Genomic DNA, 21,690 nt, shown 5'->3' with positions numbered 1-21,690 from the left:
CAAGACCATCAATAACAAGATTGATAACGTCTATGTTGTGGTTTTACATTAATTTTTAATGCCTCTAACTACAGTGCATTTGTTCAGATTTACAGCTCGCTGGAGAAACAGCTTCTGATTGTGAGTGATGCATACCACTCAAACTCAACTTTATTTATAAAGCACCTGTCATTCATACAAGCAAGAACAGATAAGACAAAAACAGAAAGACTGAAAACAACAGAAATGGGTAAAATATTAAAAGACTAAAAAAGAAAAGAAAATGGTGATTGTAAAACAATACTTATAATAAGATAAAATCAATACAGTAAAATGAATTATATAGGTAAGGATAGAAAGCAAAATGAAAATTTTATACTTAAAGTTTAAAGGATCAGATAAATACAAGAAATAAATAGATAATTAAATACATTTAAAAAATGTTTGAACAATTATTATTAAAATGTTTGTGCTAAGGAGAGGTCAGAAAACACAGCTTTTGTACAGGAAAATAAAGAGATACTGAAGGAGGTACCAGTTTGTCCACAGGGGGTGCCAAAGTCAACAAAAAGTCCCCCACACAAGCTTTGAAATGAAACAGATTTAAAAACATAGATGCAGTTGATTGTATGAACGCACCCACAGAGTAACTGTCAGGTGGCCTCTTGTTCAACTTTTCAACTTGAGTAAGCAGCAGGAAGTAGATAGTTCTGATCATAGAGCAACTTCACACACACAAGTAATATCAAATAGGACATTTGAAGAAACAAATTTGGGCCAATGAAAACAGTCATTGGAGCTGCGTTTCTGCAACATAGATTACAAGAAGATATTACATTGATCAACTTTTATTTGAAATTGGACTCAGTACACACTATTGCCTCCATTTTCTCAATACTGTAGAATAGTGTAGTAATTTGGTATTGCAGGGTATATGTGGTTTGTTTTGACACATCACATGGCTAATTTTTATCAAACGAGTGAGGCTTTGTGGAAAAATACTTTTCCACATATTGCTCAGTGACAGTAATTACAACAGGAGGAGTTTATTAATGTGTGTTTGTAATTGTTAGCTCATACAAAATAGATAAATCAAATAATTAAAGCTCCTGTAAGGAACATCCAGTTTGTTCTACATTTGGTTCCCCTTGCGGATAAAGTGGTACGTCTCATCTATTTGCTGATATTGTCCATGTGTATATCCTGTTTTATTTTAACTGTCAAATGTCAAATTTATTGAGAATCTTAGCTGTGAAAAATGTTAAAAACGGATCCTTGGCAGCTGCTTAATACATGAAAAAAAAAAAACTTCACCGATATAGTCCGTTTTTATGCCGATGATGTGGTTAGCTTTTGTAGCTCACGTAGAGGCATCAATATTAATTTCAGGCTGTTTCATTACATAGCTTAAAACTCTTTACAGGAGCTTTAATATCACTTCTTCATGGAGCAAAAGGGAAAATAATATACCTGGAATCACTCACATGACATAGCTGAGCTGTGATGATATTTGGCTGTTGTAGTGCAGGGTAGTAGTTCTTTTTACTAGTCTGTACCTGGCGGTCAACCTCATCATTGTTTTGCCATTTAACCCTTTATTCTCTTCAGTGAGAATGTTGTAAATCAGTATACGTCCAGCTATAAGTTAGCTCCCATCACGTTATTTACACTCTACCCATCTTCCTTCCTTTAACCTCAGGATTCCCCCACCAGCTTCCTCACAAGCAGAGAGAGAGAGAGAGAGAGAGAGAGAGATGAGAGGAGAGGAGAATGCAGTGAGAGAGTGAGAGCGAGACGAGAGAGAGATGCGGTGTAGAGAGAGAGGGGGGAGGAGAGAGAGAGAGAGAGAGAGAGAGAGAGAGAGAGAGAGAGAGAGAGAGAGAGAGAGAGAGAGAGAGAGAGAGAGAGAGAGAGAGAGAGAGAGAGAGAGAGAGAATAAGTCTGATATATATTACATGTCTGTTTCAATCCAACATAGCCATTCATCAGAGAGGCTTCCAGTGGCAGGCCATCACCAGGCTCCCGGGCAGCTCAGCCTGCTGCCTCTCCTGCCACCGCTCATTTTGGCCACAGCTACCAAATAGCCCCTGAAAACAATATCTATATATTTATTACATTTTCACTCAATACCTGCCCGGCTGTAAAACAATCTCATATTTAACAATCAACATGCCCATGTTTTTTTTTCTCTCTTCCTTTCTTCTCCAACCACAGCTCCTCCAAGCCCTCCCACGCTGCCACATCTGTCTCTCTCTATCGCTCCTCTTTCTTTCTTTTTTTTTCCTTTTTATTTTAGGGTGGTGTTTTTTTTTCCCCTCTCGATGCCTCAATTTCATTTTTTTTAAGAAGAGATTTGTCTTCTCCTCTTTTATCTATCTTTCTTTTCGCCTTGTATATCGATGAAATTGGATTTTTCTGCTCTCCCATGGAGGACAATCACGGCAGCAATTGCCATCTCATAGCAAAGTTCCACAGCAGAGTGAAAGGAAGAAATACAGACGGAAAGAGCATTAAAAAACAGTAATAGCTTCTATCTCTCTATCTCTGTCTTGGGCTATGACTTACTATCTTCATCTCACCTTCTGTCTGTCATTTCTCCTCCATTCTCTCTGTCATACTTTTCCCCCTGTCTCTTTTTGGAGACATGAGCATAAGTTTTAAGCACACTCTGTTTGTGGTGTGAATAAAAAGGGAATAAAGTTGTTTGTTGCTTGTCTTCTTGGTGTTTTTGCAGTAGTAAAAATGTTTCTGAACGACTGCTCCAATAGAGATCAATGTAGTATCTCTGACTCTGCCTGTAGTATAACTGGAGATAGATAATCCAGGATGAAGACACGACACTGAGCTGCAGTGTTGAATTACTATGTCTGAGACTGGATTCAGAGAGGTTTCACAGGAAGTCTTGATAGGGGAATAGTGATTGCTCAACAGAGTGGCACATTCGTTGAGGTAAAGATTCTCCCAGCAGGGCGAGATAGGGCTCAGTGTTTACAAGAAGGAGTCACAAACATGTCGACTCAAGTATTGGTAAGCCCGAACCCAAAGTTCTACGAGACATTGAACCATATCTGAATTATATTTAAAGGTGATGCTATGAAAGGGACACATATCACTTAGAAATATGAATTCATTCTCAGAAAATATCTTTATGTTTGCAAGAAAATTTTTACTTTATGAACTTCAGGAAAGTTTAACAATGTGAGAAATATCCTATTCTTTACATTGTATACTTTCTTATTGAGAGTTAATATAGAGCACATTATCTCTTCTATGTGTGTAAATTTGCTACAAGTATGAAGCCAGCATTTGGTATCTTTGAATTTGCGCTTAAACCACTGATTGTATTGAATAAGTTGACCCAGCCATAGGTTTGAAAGTACAACCCATGCAGAAGTGAATTAATGTCCATGATATCAATGTTGCCGTCATTTTAGCTGTTTTTTTTGCTTCTGACTCTGTACCTTCTTCCAGACAGTAAAAGTTCATACCCAGAGTAAAGGATGTGCAATGTATCTACAAGTATTCTCTGAGCCTTCCCAAGAACAGACTGCTCATAAATGGTCTGTAGGGAAGGGTTGCCAGTCTTTCCAGCGACCTTCATGGCAGTCTGCACCAGACGAGAGAGTTTGGTTTTGAGCTAAACAGAGAGATTACCCCACTAGCCGCAGTTAGCTAGCATGCAATGTAATTCTGTAATGCTAATTGTGGAGCTGTTCCCAAGCAAGCAACAACCGCCAGTCTTAAAATATGAAGCCCACGCGGAAGTGCTAAAAACTGCAGTACATTGAACGTCCACTTGAGGCTGGCTGCAGAAACACTGGAAACCACATACACACCAATTAAAAAAAGACAATCTTTGCAGCATTGATAAATATGTTTACAGCCTGGCTCAAAAAACAGTTTAGGTCTGAATAGCTCAATTCTCTATCAGCACACACTGTTCAAGGTGAATTTTATTATAACTCGTTATTTTTGACAATATTAAACTAAACGAGTTTTGCCTAAATGGGGACATGGCGGATTGGACAGGTGGGCACCCTGTAGATGTTAGCAGAAATAATCTAAAGCTCCGCCTCTTTACCTCACACCAGCTCTGACGAAGTTAGGTTGTGTTTAGCTTTTCCAATATGGCATGCCCCGACAATTGGCCTCAAAACAGCCCTTCAGGAACAGATGGTTGACATGACAGATATTGCTTCCATTTTTTTTACTGTCTGTCTCACACACATTTTAAGACTTTTTTTGAGCTCACTTTTTCCAAATGTTAAACTGTGACTCCATATTTTTTATCAGATTGACAGTTGTTCAAAGTCATTGCTGCATTGATAACCACTTTTGATAAGAAAGGCTTCATAACTGCCTTGAATTAATTTCTATCTTTGATCAACTATGTTCACTATGTCTCTTCATCTTTCATCCCCCTGCCACTATGGCTGTGAGTGACGGCAGGCCTCAGTCAGGAGAGGCGCACTCGCTTTACAGTTAATGACACCCTCTGTTGTAACCAGTATTAGCATTTAAAGGTGACATATCATGCAAAATTGACTTTTTAATGGTTCTCTACCTGAAATATGTTTCCCTGGCATGTCTACAAACCCCCCGAGAATGAAAAAAATCCATTCTGTCCCTGTTTTGATTTCTCCACCTTTCTGTAAATGTGTGTGAAACGAGCCGTTTCAGACTTCCGTGTTTTTGTTACGTAACAACAATATCCGGTCTGTCACGGAGTCAGAGCTCGGAGCTTGTTCAGCCCATAGACTGTATAAAATAATACTGAATCCCTCCCCCGTTTTTCATTACCTGCAAAAATGTGTGCTAACAAGGAGCTTAGGAGGGAGGCATGCTAGTTGTAGGCTGTCTTAATAAACACAAAGGTCGGTTTTACTCCCCACGTCTGCAGATTTGAAGATCTAGTGGATGATTTTTACTTATCATGGATAAGTGCTAGCACTAATTAGCATAGCCACATAGCTACATGTTCGTAGCTGTAGCTGTAGCTGTAGCTGTGTACCAAGACACACGTCGACATACTGACAAATAAAACAACAAGAAACACTAAATCTATGACCAATCGTTCAGAAAGGTCCTGCTACAGGCGCCTCTCCGTCAGGATCAGATTCAGAGGGTTGAAGTAACGCGATCTCTGAGCAGCCGTGTATATTCAGCCAACATGTAAACATTAGATCAACGTGCTGGAGAGCCGAGGCACATCCACTTCCTGAGGGGGCGTGGTCAGAGGGAAAACAGAGTGTTCTGAGGACTGCTGAAGAAAAGGACTTTTCAGGCATGCCAAAATCTGATTTCAAAGTGTTTTTTTGAGCATAAACTTTAAAGACATGTTTTGGGGACCTCTTAGACCAATATATATTGATGAAAAAAGCGGGATATGTCACCTTTAATTTCTGATGAAAACCCTGAATATAAGACAATCACACTTTTTTCAGATGCATTTCCAGGAAGAATAAAAAACTTCCTCATATTAGGGTCAATACGGTAACAAACTTAAACTTGCACACTTATTTTTTTCGATCTGCTTCCATTCACACACACACACAAACACACACACACACACACACACACACACACACACACACACACACACACACACTCATAGCTGACTTGTCTTAAACACAGCATGCGTGTGTGTCCCGCCCCCGCCTCCTACTGTTTCTCTTTTGTGTATGTGTGTGATCTTTTGACGTTTGATGCATCAGCAGCGTGTTTGATAAAGATAACAGAACTCAAGGTTTGAAATGCTTTACTCGATATGTCCCAACAGGTGATCCACATACGAATGAGGCTTTTTTAATGAAGTAGCACTTCACAACAATCCAAAACTAAGAGTTAAGTATGGCATCAAGCAGCTCTTAGCTATTAAAACTTTGGTATGAGAAGGTTGATGTTTTAATGAGACGTTGCACCTCAATCAATGCATTGACTGGAGGGACTTAATGAAGGACCTCTCTCTCATCACCTGCAGAGAATGTGTCAGATGCTGCAGGTTATCAGATGCAAGGATGTGTTACCACCTTTACAAATAGCCTTAGGTTCACTCTGACCACACAGTCACAGGTTGTGGATAGGCAATTTATCAAACATGTTCATCACAAGAGAAGCAACAGTTAACCACATCATTGCTTCCTCTTTTCACAAGTTGCACTGAGTCACTCAGCAGAAGTCTCATTTCTCCAGCTCTGCAGAACCTTAATGTCTGCCATGGTGGGGTTCCTCCCCATCCCGGGCCCTCCTGCTCAGCAGCAGATACGAGAAAGAACCATCAGTACAAGGAGTTATTTGTTTTATTCATTAAACATCGGAAGCTTTTTTCCTCTAAATTGAGCTTGCAGCCTGTGTTGTGGTGCTGCGTCTATCTTCTCCATATCGCTGCGGTGCATTAGCAGTAATGACTTAATTTGTCTATGACACCCCCCACTAGTGTTTTGTTTTGCTCCAGATGAGCTAAAAACCTAGAGGAAAGCAAATAGAGGAAATAAGAGGGAATAAACAGAGGGGGTGATCTCAAGGTAGACACTTGATTGCACATGACTTTAAATACAGTGCCAAGTTCTCGTTGCTATTCTCTTCATCCTTTGGGAAGAATAGCTCAGTAATCAAAAAACTGCTTTTTGATGAGATCTAAAGAAGGTTATTTTCTGCGAGCGTTATCTCTCTTCTCTGTGCTACAAAAGGACAGGGCGACTCCTGAAATCCGGTGGGGCAACAGCTGGAAATCACAATTTGAGACCACTCAGTAATCACACAAATTACACTCCTCTCCGCCTGGTGGAGACTGAGTGCTTTTTTTGTGTATGTGTGTGTGTGATGGTGTTTACACCCAGCCGGCAGAGTATGTGTAGACACTTTTGGCAGCATGTCCACTGACTTGTACCCATGCTGTGTGTGTCACAGGCGTTGTTTGTGTGTATCGTACGTGGTCCTGCAATCATAGTCACACATGGCCTTTTTGTCCTCCCTTGTGGATTACAGCACTGATTAGTGCCAGCTCTGCCATTTAGCCAGGTATTATTACCTTATACTTGGTATTCTAGTCAGACCACATATCCAGCTCCTTTTAACTCTCTCTTTCTCGTCCAATGGCTCAATCGTGGCGCCCAGGAGAAGTCTTATTCTTGCCTCTTTAGCATCCTCCAAATCTCTTTTTAGTCTTTTTATCTGTGAATAAGCTTCTCTGTTAAATCCTTTTTCCTCAGCTCTTGACAGTTTCTTTGTCTGCACTGAAAAGCACTTGATTCAAGGCCAAGAGGGCACAGATTCAGCATGGGCTTACAAGTTCACTCTTAAACTTTGAGCGTACTTCTTTTTGCCGTTTTACACACAAACCAATATCAGCCTGAGGGACAACCACAGTGGCTTGGTCACTGATCAGACACCTTTATTTTACCCTTATTTTTAATTTTATGACATGCACATAACATGTTAATAATAAATTGGACATACTTACTCTTTTTCTGAATTATAAGGATTTGAAAAATGTTGCTCTCAAACAGTCCGATACATGCTTTACATATTTATCTCTGCATGTCTGCTTCATGGACATGTTAGAAGGGTCACCCAGGGGACCGAACAGAACCATAAATCATCCCTAATCAATATAATCTGACACATTTGGACTCAAGACATCTCAAAAAGTGAGGGAAAAATGTATCTATTAGATCTTTCATTGCAAATAGCCCGGATGCATTCATGTTAGGTTGTTTTTTGTTCAATTCAATGAATATGCTATGCTATTTGTGAAGCATTCATGATTGGAAAGAGTGCTGAAAACATGATTTTTGTGTCCTACTAGAAAGCAGTCTGCATGTGAATGTGACTAAAAGGGGCGTTGATTTGGCTTAGTGGTTAAGTCCCACACCTCATGTACACAGACCTTGTCCTCAAGCAGGCAGCCCAGGTTCCATTGCAACCAGCAACCATAGACTGTATAGTTGATGGACATAGTATCATTGACGTCACCCATCTGTTTCTGAAGCGCTGTTTCGAAGCCAATTGTCGGCGGGAGCCATATTGGAATGCTGAAATCAACCTAACTTCTGTTGAGCTAGTGTGAGGTAAAGAGGCAGACTTTGAGCCTCCTAGCCAACAGCTACAGTGTTCCTGCAGTGTTGGTCAAGTCAGTCATGTCCTTAAATGGGCAAAACTTGTAATCTACATTGTATGCCGATACAGAAATGAGCTATCCAGACTAGACTCGTTTTTTGTACCAGGCTGTAAACATGTTTATTAATGCTGTAAAGATCGGTTTTTTTTTAATGGGTGTCTAAGTGGTTTCCGGTGTTTCTGCAGCCAGCCTCAAGTGGACGCTCAATCAATTGCAGTTTATAACACCGGAGGTTGCCGCTTGCCTGCGACTCTTTTCCCAACATGTCAACCCCACTCTCTCTCCCAGTTTAAATAAAGGCATAAAAGCCTGAAAACTATAACTTAAAAAGAACGTCACAAAATATATTGAATGCCTTTTAAATTATGTCTGACTCTGCAGAGTGAGAAAAAGTGAAGAACTCAGAGTGGAAAAAAAACGTCCATCTAAATGAACAGGACTCAATTCTGTATCAGACTTTTTGTCAGCTTTGTCATGTTCCATCTTCTTTTAGCGCTCCAACACATGACTATTGATCTTTTCAGCAGCGCAGTTCATTTCTATTGATCTCCTCTGAACTATGATAAATGTCGTCCCTGCAGGGAGGTTGAGTCGGGGCAGAGAGGACAAGGAGGCTTTCATTTGTCAATTTTTTTTAGTGTAAAATTTTGCAAAGATGAATCTGAATGTTTAGAATTGATCTGTCTTATCTGTCTTATTGTCTTATCATCCATTGGAAGTCTGCACATAACTTTGGTTAACTTTAGTCAAAGAGATCTCAAACCCTGCTCTGCATTGTGTGCCTTGGCATCAACCTAACTAATAATGGCACAAGACTTGCAATCTGTTTTATGTGTGAGAAAGATTCCCCTATTTATGAGTGAACTGTATTATTACTATTGGAGCATTGGAGCCTTTCAAAGGAGGAACTAAGCATCGACAGACATTGCATAATTTTTCCCCTGGATCAAACATCAATCAAGCTATCCTTCACACTTTACAGCCTCTCACCATTTGATCATAAACGTGCAGAACAACCGCTGAGGGCTGACAAAACAGATCTTGCTTGAGTAGTATAAAGGGCGCAGGAGCCTAGTTATATGGCTGGTAATTCAGGTCAAGGAGGTACTGCTATGGGTTCATTTGCTACGGGTCACCAGGGGATTATGACCAGTGGTCTCTGTGTTGTGGACCAGCGGCCCTCTGACCTTCAGGATTGCTGCCTGTTATTACAATAGTCGTTTGCTGGCGGAAAAGCACAAACACACTCATAAACATCTGTAATTCAAGCTTCCACACAGAGAGGCACCACATAAAGCAAAGCTATATAGAATAACACTCTCATCCTGTATACCTGCAAACAACCCCCACAACCTATACATCACAGATTATAAAGTTAGCTCTCATATTGTGGAAAATAATCCCAAAAGCCTTTTCCCTTAATACCTCTCTCCACCAAGCTGTAATGGAGTCACTGTACAGGAGTATATCATATCTGGTCTGTTAAGAGGTGTCACTTTGCTGAAATGTTCCCTGATGCCTAAAAGGCTTAAATCTAAAAGCAGGAAGATGTGAATACATTGGATGGATAAGAGATCTCAATCCCATTTTGGTGCATTTCTATCACTTACTGGATCTCTCCTCCGTCTCTCCGCAGAGTGCTCAGTTCTACAAGGTCACCACGGAGAACTACCACAAAGCTGCCGACCAAGTGAATGCGAAGTTCAAGTAAGTTTTTGACAAGATGTTTCCCGAGTAGATCGAAGGCACTTACAGACACACACACACATGCAGTTTTTCCAACCTGTTCTTGCCTCCAACACTGAAAAATCATTATTACTTTCTTGACTTTCTTTCCCAACATTGTGACCCACAAAAGGCCCTTTTGTCAAACATTGGTTGGTATTTCTTGTTTGATCTTCAAAGACTACTAGTTTGTTGTCTAAAAGCTGCGTTCCCTAAGTATTCGAGCTTGTATGGACCAGCAAACATACAATTGAATTATGCTAGCCACATCCTAACAGAGGTCTTTCAATCAGACCCACATTATCTCGTCCAATAGCTGATGTTGATGATGTGGTTTGCTAGTAACATGCCTGATGCATCTTAATGGTAGATAACAGGTTTTTCCTTTTAGCTTTTCTTAGACCAGTCTTCCATCAAATAGGATCATAAAATAATTTGTAGCAGATGGGTAACATTTCTCACACCAAAACGAAAAGGATAAGATAACCTCTGTGCAGCCAAAAATATAGGACCCATGCTTTGGTTTTCAGATTTGACTCCTTTGCCCACAAATGTATTAAAAATGACCCACAAATAGTCCTCTAAGGCACATTTTTTACATTAAGAAAATCCTGAGTCACACAATCAAGCAAAAGTATTACAAAATGACACATTTCCAATGACAACTTAGTCATGAATTTATAATCTATTTATCTGAGAGAGGGACTTTGGCTACTTGTTTAACCGCATCAGGGCTGAGCATCTCATTTACAATGGCTTTGCAGGCAGGTAGTATTAATGTCTCCCCCAAAATGTGTAGCTTTTTTGATTTGGCTACAAGTTCAGCTACTAAGTAGCTAGCTTTGAGAGCTCTCGCAGACACAGATGTAGTTTTGTCATAAAAGTTGCCTATTCCCCAGTCTTTTTTTTGCAGGCAATCAAAATAGTCTGTGTTCTTGCTTTGAAGTGACGGGTGTTTCGTTTGGAGATGGCGTTTAAGCTTGCTTGGGACCATGGCACAGTGGTTACGTTTTTTACCACACACCAAGCATATCGGAGTCGGTGCAACAGGATCCCCCGTGAAAGTAATGTCAAATGAAAGATAACTTTCGCTGTATTGTCTTGAGCTCACCATTTTTGCTTTCCACTCATATGACACTCTAAATCAATTTCCCACGGCACACCTGACAATGTCTCACAGCACACAAGTGTGCCTTGGCAGAGTGGTTGAAAATCCTTGCTCTAAAGTATCACAGATGGGCATATGTTCCTCACTTCGATAGTGCTATACTAGGCCCAAATATATGTTACGGCCACACCTTGAATGGAGAAAGAAAGGCTACCGTTAAGCACCCCCAGCAGTCATGGGTAAAGCACATATCCAACACATATATGTAACTCAAGAAGGTGCAGAATCGCTCCCCGTCCCTGCTCCATCTGTCTTCTTAATAAGGGGCCATTAGGCTCCATCGTAATGTAGGGAAAGTGGATGAGGAGCCAGCAGGAGGTGGGGCAAGAATGGGGCTCCAGCTCTGAGCTCTTTTCCAGGGAGACTAGGCTAATTGTGTTAGCCTGTCATTAGCCAGCGCTAACACTGGGATCATTGTCTCCCTCAGAAATGCTGGAAACTGATTAGTCCAGCCTACCGGGGGTTAAGCGCTAGACTCATGGAAGCCGGAGCTGAGACTTCCCAAATCACATTAAAGGAGGGAAAAAAAATACAGTGGAATAACATTAGCGCTAAATGACAGCGCTAACTGCAAGTGAGCGTCGAGCTAACGTGCGGGTAGTCATGTGATGCAGGCTTTTGCATGGAGAGCAGTTATTGGTAGATTGGATTATAGGAGGTGCATTAGCAGTGTTGGGACAGGGTTACAACCGTGGAAAAGGAGTGGTGTGTCAATGCGTGTGTGTGTGTGCTAATGAAATGGCGGGAAGGTCTGGTGTTACAAGACAGGAGCAGGGATGCATTGCGGGGATCAGAGCAGCAGGTTAATTGGATTTAACAGGGTGTGTTTGGCCTGTCCTTATTTATGTGTGAATTCATGTGCGATGGCGTATGTTTGGATGCACTCATATGTCGAACATCTTTTGTGTACATAACGCATGTCTTTCCTCAAAGCTCCCTTTCCCTCTCTCTCTCTCTCTCTCTTTCTCTTATGACAGAGACCCTACAGAGATAAGATGCTATCAGTGGCTTCTGCTGAATAATACAAGGAAATATTTTCCTGTCTCATGCAGGCTTTTGATATCCTCAAAGTTGAAAATCTCCCCCTGAGATTAAAAAAGAGAGAAAAAAAGCCGGGGTGTTATCCATACTTGATAGAATTAACATTTGATATGTTAATGTGAGGATGTTATAAAGTGTGGGAGATGACATCTTTCTTATTAAAATGGCTTCATTTCCCCACTCGAGCTCATGCCAGTGCCATCGCACAGAGAGTGATAGTCCTCCAGGGATTGATTAGTGTTATAGGGCTGATATTAGGCTATGGTTTATTATAGTGTGGATGAAGATGTGTGGGGGCAGAGTAGGCTGTCTGTCAAAGGTTAAGACATATGTATATGTGCTTTTGGAATATTTAATAAGAACTGTTGGTTGGTTTCCATAAGTCAAATCTGTTATTACTTTGTGACATTTAGATCAGGGCAAGCTATAGATGGGATCTGGGAGGAGCTGTATGCAGCACTTCTTCTTATGCAGGTGTTTTCAGCTGATGCTAAGTAGGAAAATCAAGTCTGATTTGAAACAAGGTGGAAAGGAAAAGTGCTTTGATCAGGACTATCTTAGACCCCACTGTCTGTTGATACCATAGACTGTATAATTAATTGATGTAGTATCTGTGATGTCACCCTTCTGTTTCTAAAGCGCTGTTTTGAAGCCAATCGTCAGCGGGAGCCATATTGGAAATGCTGAAGTCAACCTAACTTCTGTTAAGCTAGTGTGAGGTAAAGAGGTGGGCTTTGAGCCTCCTAGCCAACAGCTACAGGGTGCCCACCTGTCAATCAAGTCAGCTGTGCCTCTCATTATGGAAGACTCGTAATCTCATTATCTTCGAAATTGCCGCATTAGAAAAAAAATCAACCCCCCGTTCAGTGTGTGCCGATCGCAAAATGAGCTATCCAGACGACACTAGTTTTTTGTACCAGGCTGTAAACATGTGTATTTCTGCTGTTAGGATCTTCTTTTTTTAATTTGTATGTATGTGGTGTCTGGTACTTCAGGAGCCAGCCTCAAGTGGACACTCAAGAAACTGCAGTTTTTAACACTTCTGCATTGGCTTCAATTCTCGCAGCCAAATGTTGCCGCTTGGTTGATACATGCCTCTGGTAATAATGGTTACCAGAGGCTTTTTTCAGTGTAGCAAGATGTTGGGGCTAATCGATTTCAAGCAAAGACTTCCTGTTCACTGCATTGTTTACAGTTCGATTACCAGCTTCCGAAGCTACTACGTATTCAGACTGTCAGATCAAACGCAAAGCATAGTACCCAACTCCAGATATGTCTGCAGAGCTCATGTTTAAAGAGTTAATTGTTTCGACACATCCCTTGGAAAAGCCCTGAGTAAATTGTTTCTAGTAAGTCTCAGTTTCGCTGTTAACAGCAAGTTTGTACAAGGCTTCATTCTGGCGTACTTAAGCGGTATGATCCCAAAAAAAGGACCAGTTTTCTCCTGAATTACTTGCAATGATCTGGTCTAAGCTTGCTAAAATAACAATAGATGATGCAGATGTCATTTTGGTGGATGCCTGATTTTGCATTTTATAGCTACTGTTTTTTCTGCATACGCTGCAGTCTGCTGAGATGGTAAATACGACTTGGACGGCAAATGTTCTACAAACTGATACCAAAACACTTTTACCCAAATCTGTATGTAGAATCTATAAATAGAGATGAATCCCTCATAGTCGTGCCTCTTTTGATTCAAGCTAGTTTCGTTATGCTTTTAACATTTACACAAATTATTGTTTTAAATTACAAATGAGTTCAACAAACAAGCCTCAGTAAGTAGCCTCTTCACACACCGATGTGTTTCATTTATTCCAGTCGTATATTTTGATCAATTTCCTCTGCCGTGTTGAAAGAAATAAATGAAAGTGTGAAAGGTAGGTACTCCAGGGAAGGAGAGAAGTGTGTGTGTAAGTGTGTGTTTGTGTTGCTGTTTGCGCAAGTGTGCAGTACAGCTGTTCCCTGCTGCTCTCTCGCAGAATTCCCCGCCCGAGAATGATGGAGCTCTCCCAACCGGAACGCTCCTGCATCACCGTGACCTCATTACATCCATAACACACACAAATACACGCAAACACACACTTTTGAATAAGTGGATACACAAAGGGATTCTTTTACACTTTCTCAGAGATACGACTTTTTCCATTAAGTCAGACTAATACAGGTGCAGAGTGCTTTTTTTGAGGGGCTTTTAGTCACCTTCATGTCATGCTTAAAAAACAGTGCCATGAAAAACTAAATTAAAAACCTTCTCTCAAAGATTTCCATCAAAGATATTCCATAACCATAAATATATGATCATGTAAAAGATAATGTTTAAAGACAGTATGTGAAGACCAAAGCTTTTATTCACTTTCCCTGTGACACTGACTCTAGATAAGAGTTCCCACTTTCCTGTGAAATAGCTATCTCTCCCTGCACCTGATTTATATCCTGCCACATCCACCACTAGTTGTTTATCCACGTCTGATGCATTATCTGACTGTCCAACCCTGAACGTTTGACCTTTACTGCGCCACATGTATGTAAGAGTGCACACGCCGGTGTGTGCTTTCATACGAAGACAAGTGTGCTCACGTTAATGCATGTGTGCGTGGGCGTGCGTCAGTGACTTGGCTGGCCTGCAGTGACCCAGTGGGGCTTAGGTTTTCAGGCTGACAGGCAAGGAGGAAAATGATAGATGTGAGATTATGCGGAAAGATGGAATAGGGATTGGGAGAACGAAGCACGGTCCTAAGCCTCCTGTCACAGCTAACCTTTGGTGCAGCTTTGGGGCTTCTTTGTTGAAGCCGGTCACTGTCACTGTTTGTCTAGGGTCCCTGCAGAATGAAGACAGGACTGGGATTTCTTATAGTTGTGAACAGCTCCGTCTGACAAGCCTGCGTAAGACTAAAGGATTAAGACCATCATCCCTTACGTCTCCATCTCCTTCTCAGGTCTTAAAAACGTGGATTCTTTAAAGCGTTCCATCTTAATGGTGCGATTTATGATGTGATCAGAAAAGGCAAAACATTTCATACTCTTTATGTTTCTGGTTTATTCCCAACACAGTCAGCCATAGCTGGGAATAAAATCTCATTTTACTCTGTCACTTCACTGTCACTCTTCTCCTCCCTATGCACACTTACTCCCTTTGACTCTTGTTTATTTTCTAGCATTTTTGAATAAATCTTTTTTTCTTTTTAATATAATCTGGTTGACAATAACAGAAGCCGCAGTCCTAGCTTTGTTGCACTACACACACACACACACACACACACACACACACACACACACACACACACACACACACACACACACACACACACACACACACACACAGAAACACAGAAACACACACACACACACACACACACTAAGGTGGAAGGAGGAGGCGTGGAGCAAAACTTCCTGAATGTAAATGGCCTGTTTTTTTTCTTCACAACACCGGTGTGCTGTACGGTTTTTGGTGAAGAGACCACAGATGCCAGTCTGTCTTCTTCCCGTCATGTAGGAGAAAATAGAGTGCACTGATCCCTCTTTTAATCTCCTTAAAACCATGACCACTCTGCAATCAGCAACTCAAACAGATCTTACTCCACTTTTTTAAAGTAACCGCACACTGTCATCATTAACATGCAGCTTGTTAAGTTTTCAGGGTTTCATTTTAACAGAAACAACCTGACAGACCAAATCCAGGGCAAGAAAAAAACATTTACAAATCATATTCTTTGATTTAATGAAGGTAAATGATTTCTTTGTTTTATTTTCAACAGGGTCATTTGAAGCCTCTGGTAACCCAAATCAACAAAAACGTTCTACCTATGATACACAGAGGTGGGTAGAGTAAACCGAAACAGTACTCAAGTAAAAGTACTGTTACTTCACAATGATGTTACTCAAGTAGAAGCAAGAGTACTCGTAAAAATAAGTACTTAAGTAAGAGTAAATAAGTACTTTAAAAAAAGAACTACTCAAGTAGTGAGTAACTTGTGAGTAGTATCATATATAAAATTGTATGGTTTTGGAAACGCTAATAACAATGTGAGGGCACACTGCCTTTAATAAAGTGACATAAATAGGTAAATGTCAAAATGAATGCTGTTAGGCATGGTTTACTTTCAAACATTAAAGAAAGAGGAGCTGCACTGTGCTCAAACTAATGTACCCGCTTTCATTTTTTAAAACGGGCTGAAACTTCAAACTGTGTCTGAGATGTGATCAGAACACCGGAGATTTAATGATCTATTCATCTATAGTACTCCAACATTCCAATAAAACAGATGTCTATGCCTTCCAAACTTTCTTTTTTAACTTTTAACTTATTTTCAGTACATCTTACTTAAAAAAATTAACTTGAAAATACTAAAACATAGCCCACTAAAGTGTTTAAAAAGGCATCAACTCAGTCCTGAAGAATCTCTCTGAGGTGACTGTTGAGCTTCAGAAGCAGCTGCTTTTGTTAGCATGCTACCTCACTGCTCTCCAACATTTCTAACATGCTTTTTAAGATTTAATATTACCCTGTACAATCCTTATCTTACCTAACTGACTACTCACCATGACATGCTATTTAATTATTAGTTGTTCTATGTTGAAGCTCAAGATTTCCACCGTATAGAACAAAGTAAGCAGCGCATAATGTGACTGTTTCTCCTCGTCATTTAGAAGTTATGAGAGAGTAAGGATGTTGGGCACAGAGTAAACATGTTCCTCCAAAGGGGACGCAGGTATAACGCAGCCTCTCTCCCCAGCTGTAGGTGGAGGAGGGGGCAGAGATACTCCTCCGTTCATTCAGTGTTGAGGTTATTTATAGCTCTGGATCAGAAGGTGCTGCATGAGAGATCGGCTGAGTATAAAACATACAAAATGAAAAGAAAAGGAACGGTAAAAGTAGCGACTGGACAATGTAACAAAGTAAAAGTACATATTTTTTAAGATGAATGTACTTGAGTAGGAGTAAAAAGTACTCTGCAAATCAAATACTCTCAGAAGTACAAATTTTCGGAAAAAACTACTCAACTACATGTAACGGAGTAAATGTAACTCGTTACTACCCACCTCTGATGATATGTATAGTCGCATGTACATACCACAGACTGTATAAAATATGGACGTAGTATTCGTGACGTCATCCATCTTTTTTTGAAGCACTGTTTTGAGGCCAATCGGTGGCGGCGGCCATATTGCTGTTTTCAAGCAATTGTGACATAAAGAGGCGGGCTTTGAGCCTCCTAGCCAACAGCTACAGTGTTCCCCGCCTGTCAGTCAAGTCAGCTGTGCCTCTCATTGGAAGACTCGTAATCTCAATATTTCGAAATTGCCTCATTAGAAAAAAAATCAACCCCCCCTACAGTGTGTGCCGATCGAGAAATGAGCTATCCAGACTACACTCGTCTTTGTACCAGGCTGTAAACATGTTTATTTCTGCTGTAAAGATCGTCTTTTTTGAACTGGTGTGTATGTGGTTTTAGGTACTTCTGGAGTTACCCTCAAGCGGATCCTCGATGAACTGCAATTTTTAGCACTTCCGCATTGGACTGTTTTCAGACCGGAGGTTGCCGCTTGGTACATAGTAATATATGAAAAAAATATTAGAACTGAACTTGATTCCATTTTTAAAATATTATCAGTCAAATTTTTGATAACGTTCTGACACTAAGTTTAAGAAGGCGGGGTTAACTTGGATATTTCTGACAAAATAAGTGCCTAACCAATCAGAAATGAATCACTGAGTCACGTGCACACATGTTCAACAAAACTACTCCACTCCTGCTCACTTCATATCCTGACATCTCAGCTAGCTCCTCTCAGCGTTGCCTGAGCTGTTAGCTTGTTTGCTAATCACGTACTTCCTGTAATCTGTCTGCGGCCGAGTGGCTAAAGCAGTCCTGCACATCCTCCGCCCATTTTCCCATGACCTGCTCACTAACTTTCCCCAAGCAGCTCGGAGTATTTTAAAGTTATGTTTTTTGGGCATTTTTGCCTTTAATGACAGGACAGCTGAAGAGAGACAGGAAATGTGGAGAGTGGGGGAAGACATGCAGCAAATGGTCGACCGGCCAGGAGATGAACCGGTGACCTCTGCGAATAGGACTGTAGCCTCTATACGTGGGATGCTTAGACCGCTAGGCCACCAGCGCCCAAACAGCTCAGAGTTTAACCAAACGGCTCCATCTGACACCTGGAGCCATGCTCCTTCACTGTAGCCTCCACTGCTCTGGGCATCACATAGTCCTAATGCCCCTAATGTGGAGACTATGAAGTGATGGAAAATAAGCTGTTTTTGAACATTTTTTTCATAGTTATAGATGTTTATTTTCACTCTGATTTTTGTTAATGCTTAATTACAGATTCCATTTTGATATCATATGTGAATTTTAAACATTCCATTCAAGTTTCCAGAGGCTTTAAGTCTGAGACCACACTTCATTCATGAAACACTCCTCGTCATGATACTATGGACTCAATATCAAGAAATAAAGTGCAACTGAATGCAATCCATCACACAGCCCTGCAACAAAGCATTGCAGGACGATTGCGTTGTGCATTTGTTTTATCTTTGACACTACTGAACAGGATAAATAAGCTGCTGAAAATCCTGCAGGTTCCATGAAAATCCACCTGCTGCTAAAAAATGCAAATAAGCCGTAGAAGAGGCAGCAAGAGGCTTTCCATTTTCTTGGCAGACCCTCTGTTTGTTTTGGGATATGATACCGGTGTCCCAGAATTAATGAAGTAATGATTTGTTGATGTTTAATTGAGCCAAGCTGCACTTTTAATTACTAAAAAATGACAGGAGTGAGTGTAGCAGGAGAGTAAATGCAGAGTTGTAGATCCTGTTGGGGTGTTTTTTTTTATGAAAAGTAGACATTGGCTAGGCAGGACAAAAACTGAGCAATGCTTTGACCCTGCTGCCAGGTAAGGGTGAACCACAGTCCTGTAGCTAGGCAACCAGGGCGCAGGGACAAGATGGTGGTCAGCAGAAGAGACAGAAGTCAATAACTGCTTTAAAAGCCCTTCTCTAGGCCTTAAGAGCTCCGCTGTGCTGGCTGTAAAAGCACACATTTCAGGGGACCTGCGTGGGCATGCACACAAACACAAACTGCGCATACACACCTTTTAGTGGACAGGAAACCCACTCATAGCTGTTATTGCTTTTCTGTATTATTAGGGCTTTTTCTCATGTAGTGGATAGCAAAGGGAAATGAATGATGGAGCAGAAAAGAAGCAAAGTGTTGCATTTCTTGGACATGCAGGAAACGGATACAGCATATCATTCAGTCACAAAGCGCCACCACTGACTGCTCCTTTTGACTCTTTCACAAGGCAGTCCTGGTTGAGACAGCAGCATAGGAAGGCTAATAATAAAGATCGAACAGACTACAGCAAGCAGAATAATGAAATAGCAGCAATCAGGAACAATACATGCGCATTCGCATATCAAATGTCCCTTCATTTAGCTTTTTCTTTTCTTCCATGCTCTTAAAATTATATAGTTCGAGGCAATCTCAAAACCCACCTGCTCTCATCTGATCAGGATGCATACCTGTGGGATGGATGGCCATTTTTTGGGCTACAGGTGTAGCTAGAGGTAAAGGCCTCCATGGACTAAATAAATGGTAAATGGACTTACTTATACACGTAGCGCTTTTCTAGACTTTCTGACCACCGCTTTTACACTATTCTTCTGGCTTTACATTAAGGGACCATCAGTGTCTCATTCATACATATTCACACACCGCTGAACAACAGCGTGAGCAATTTGGGGTTCAGTGTCTTGCCCAAAGACACTTAGATATGTGACTGCAAGAGCTGGGATAGAACCCCCAACCTTCTTAGATAGACGACCAACTCTACCCACTGAGCCACAGCTGCCCCACTGTGTGATCTGATCAAACAAGAAGATGAATCTGCTAAGTAAAAGCCATCATTTCTGGGTTCATTTACAGCCCAGGAGTAGCACCCGTTTGCCTGTTTCTGGGGAGTCACAATTTTCTTGTGATTTACCAGCAAAAAACAAGTTATTATAACATCATGATGTAGGTTTGTAAATAGGAAAAAAATGTAAGCTATGTCATTTTTGTACTCAAGAGGAGAACACAACTTTTAGAATCCTGTATCGTTAAACAGAGGTCCAATTGATCATTTCTGATGGGGCTCCAGAAAGGTTTGAGTTCAAGACACTGATTTGTATAGTCGATCAGATTTGCCACTTAAGTTGCATGCAGATATCCTCTTAGACGGATTCATTAATCATTAATCCTTGTCAGATTACCCTTGATGGTATACAGGATGTCATTACGGCAGATTGTATTGGACTGCTTTTGCTCTTCATGTAGACTAACCAGCTGATACATGATTGGTTAATATTAAAACTACTACAAGTGTTCAAACAGAAACACTTCCCATACAACAGGTTTTGTTAAGTAAGGTTTCAGAATGCGGCATTGTTTATGTCCTCTTGTAATAGAGGGTAAAAAAAACAGAGGTCAGCAAAGGACAAACTCTCCGTCGTCCTCCTCAGACCCATTCATCCATCTTTCCTCCCATCCCTGCTCACTTGAACCAGTGTTTTCTGTCTTAATTTAAATCTCTCTCACTCCCTCTTTGTTATCGTCTGCTTTCCTCTCACTCACTTATACCCTCACTCTCTCTCCAGTCTTTGGCAGTCTTTTATCCCTCACGCTTTTCTTGATTTTGTCTCCCTTTCAGTCCCGTCCTTTCTCTGTCCCCCCTCATTGAATCTCCTCTCCATGCTGATGGATCTCACTGCAGGGGGTCACTCAGGTCCCCTTTTAAAAAGCAGCGTGAGCGAAATGTGTGTCATTTTTCTCCTTAACTGGATCATTTGTATTTATTTACCCCCCTCGGCACTGATGCCTGCCTTAACTAGAGAGAACATGAGGGCTTTTTGAGGGGGAACCGGCACCCACCCCCTTAACCTTATTAACCTCTAAGTGGGCCCAAATGATGATAAATAGACAATGTGGTGATTGGGAACTCAATCTGGTGGCAGGCAAGGGTAATCCATACTTTAGATGCTACAGCAACTTGGATGTGTGTCTCGGCTCTATGTGTTTGTGTAGGGAACAAAGTGAGTTAGAGACTTGGGGAGATAAATTATGGCAACGTGTGTGAAATCGGGCCGTATCAGACCTTTATTGGCGTCTTCCATTTCTTGGTCAAGTGCTTGTAAAGCATAACAGAATGATAAGTCCATTAGTAAAGTTATAGGAATGCACACTGAATGGCTTCTTGGTGGATAGAGTTACTTTGCAAAAACTTTCACAAGCAGAGTGATAGCATAGACAGGCAAAAACTGCTATGTTGACGTGGTTCTGTATTCCGTTTCTTTTGTTGAAAGGGTGTCTGGTCATTGTATCAAATATTGTTTGGGTGTAAGAGTAAAAAGTCATGGTTCTCTCTCAGTTCCAGTAATTCTGTTCTTCAAGTGTCTTCTTTATTTCTACAGTGATCTTATCATTCTTATCAATTTCATTTAATCCAAATCACATTGCAAAAAGGACAGTGGCCCTGGAGGTCAACTGCATCAACATTTATTGGCCGCAAAATAACTTCCACTGAACGCTAAAACATTTCACTAAACCTGAAGATATCTCAAGGGACTCTAAAATATATCATTGAAGCACTGGAAAAATAAAACAATTCACAAAGC

General features: G+C 40.9%; 1 protein-coding gene across 2 annotated transcripts in view; it reads left to right on the top strand.

Moving 5' to 3' along the window:
* Positions 1–21,690, top strand: part of chchd3a (coiled-coil-helix-coiled-coil-helix domain containing 3a) — a 112,729-nt gene that overhangs the window by 71,585 nt on the left and 19,454 nt on the right. For both annotated transcript variants that reach the window (XM_034673131.1, XM_034673132.1), the window contains one exon: positions 9,735–9,805. In XM_034673131.1, coding sequence (XP_034529022.1) covers positions 9,735–9,805 — 71 coding nt within the window. The remainder of the gene's footprint in view (positions 1–9,734; positions 9,806–21,690) is intronic.

This window comes from Notolabrus celidotus, chromosome 21 (assembly GCF_009762535.1).
Source record: "Notolabrus celidotus isolate fNotCel1 chromosome 21, fNotCel1.pri, whole genome shotgun sequence".
Classification (NCBI taxonomy): domain Eukaryota; kingdom Metazoa; phylum Chordata; class Actinopteri; order Labriformes; family Labridae; genus Notolabrus; species Notolabrus celidotus.
Note: the sequence above shows the minus strand (reverse complement) of the source record. Positions and strands in the feature narration are given on the sequence as shown.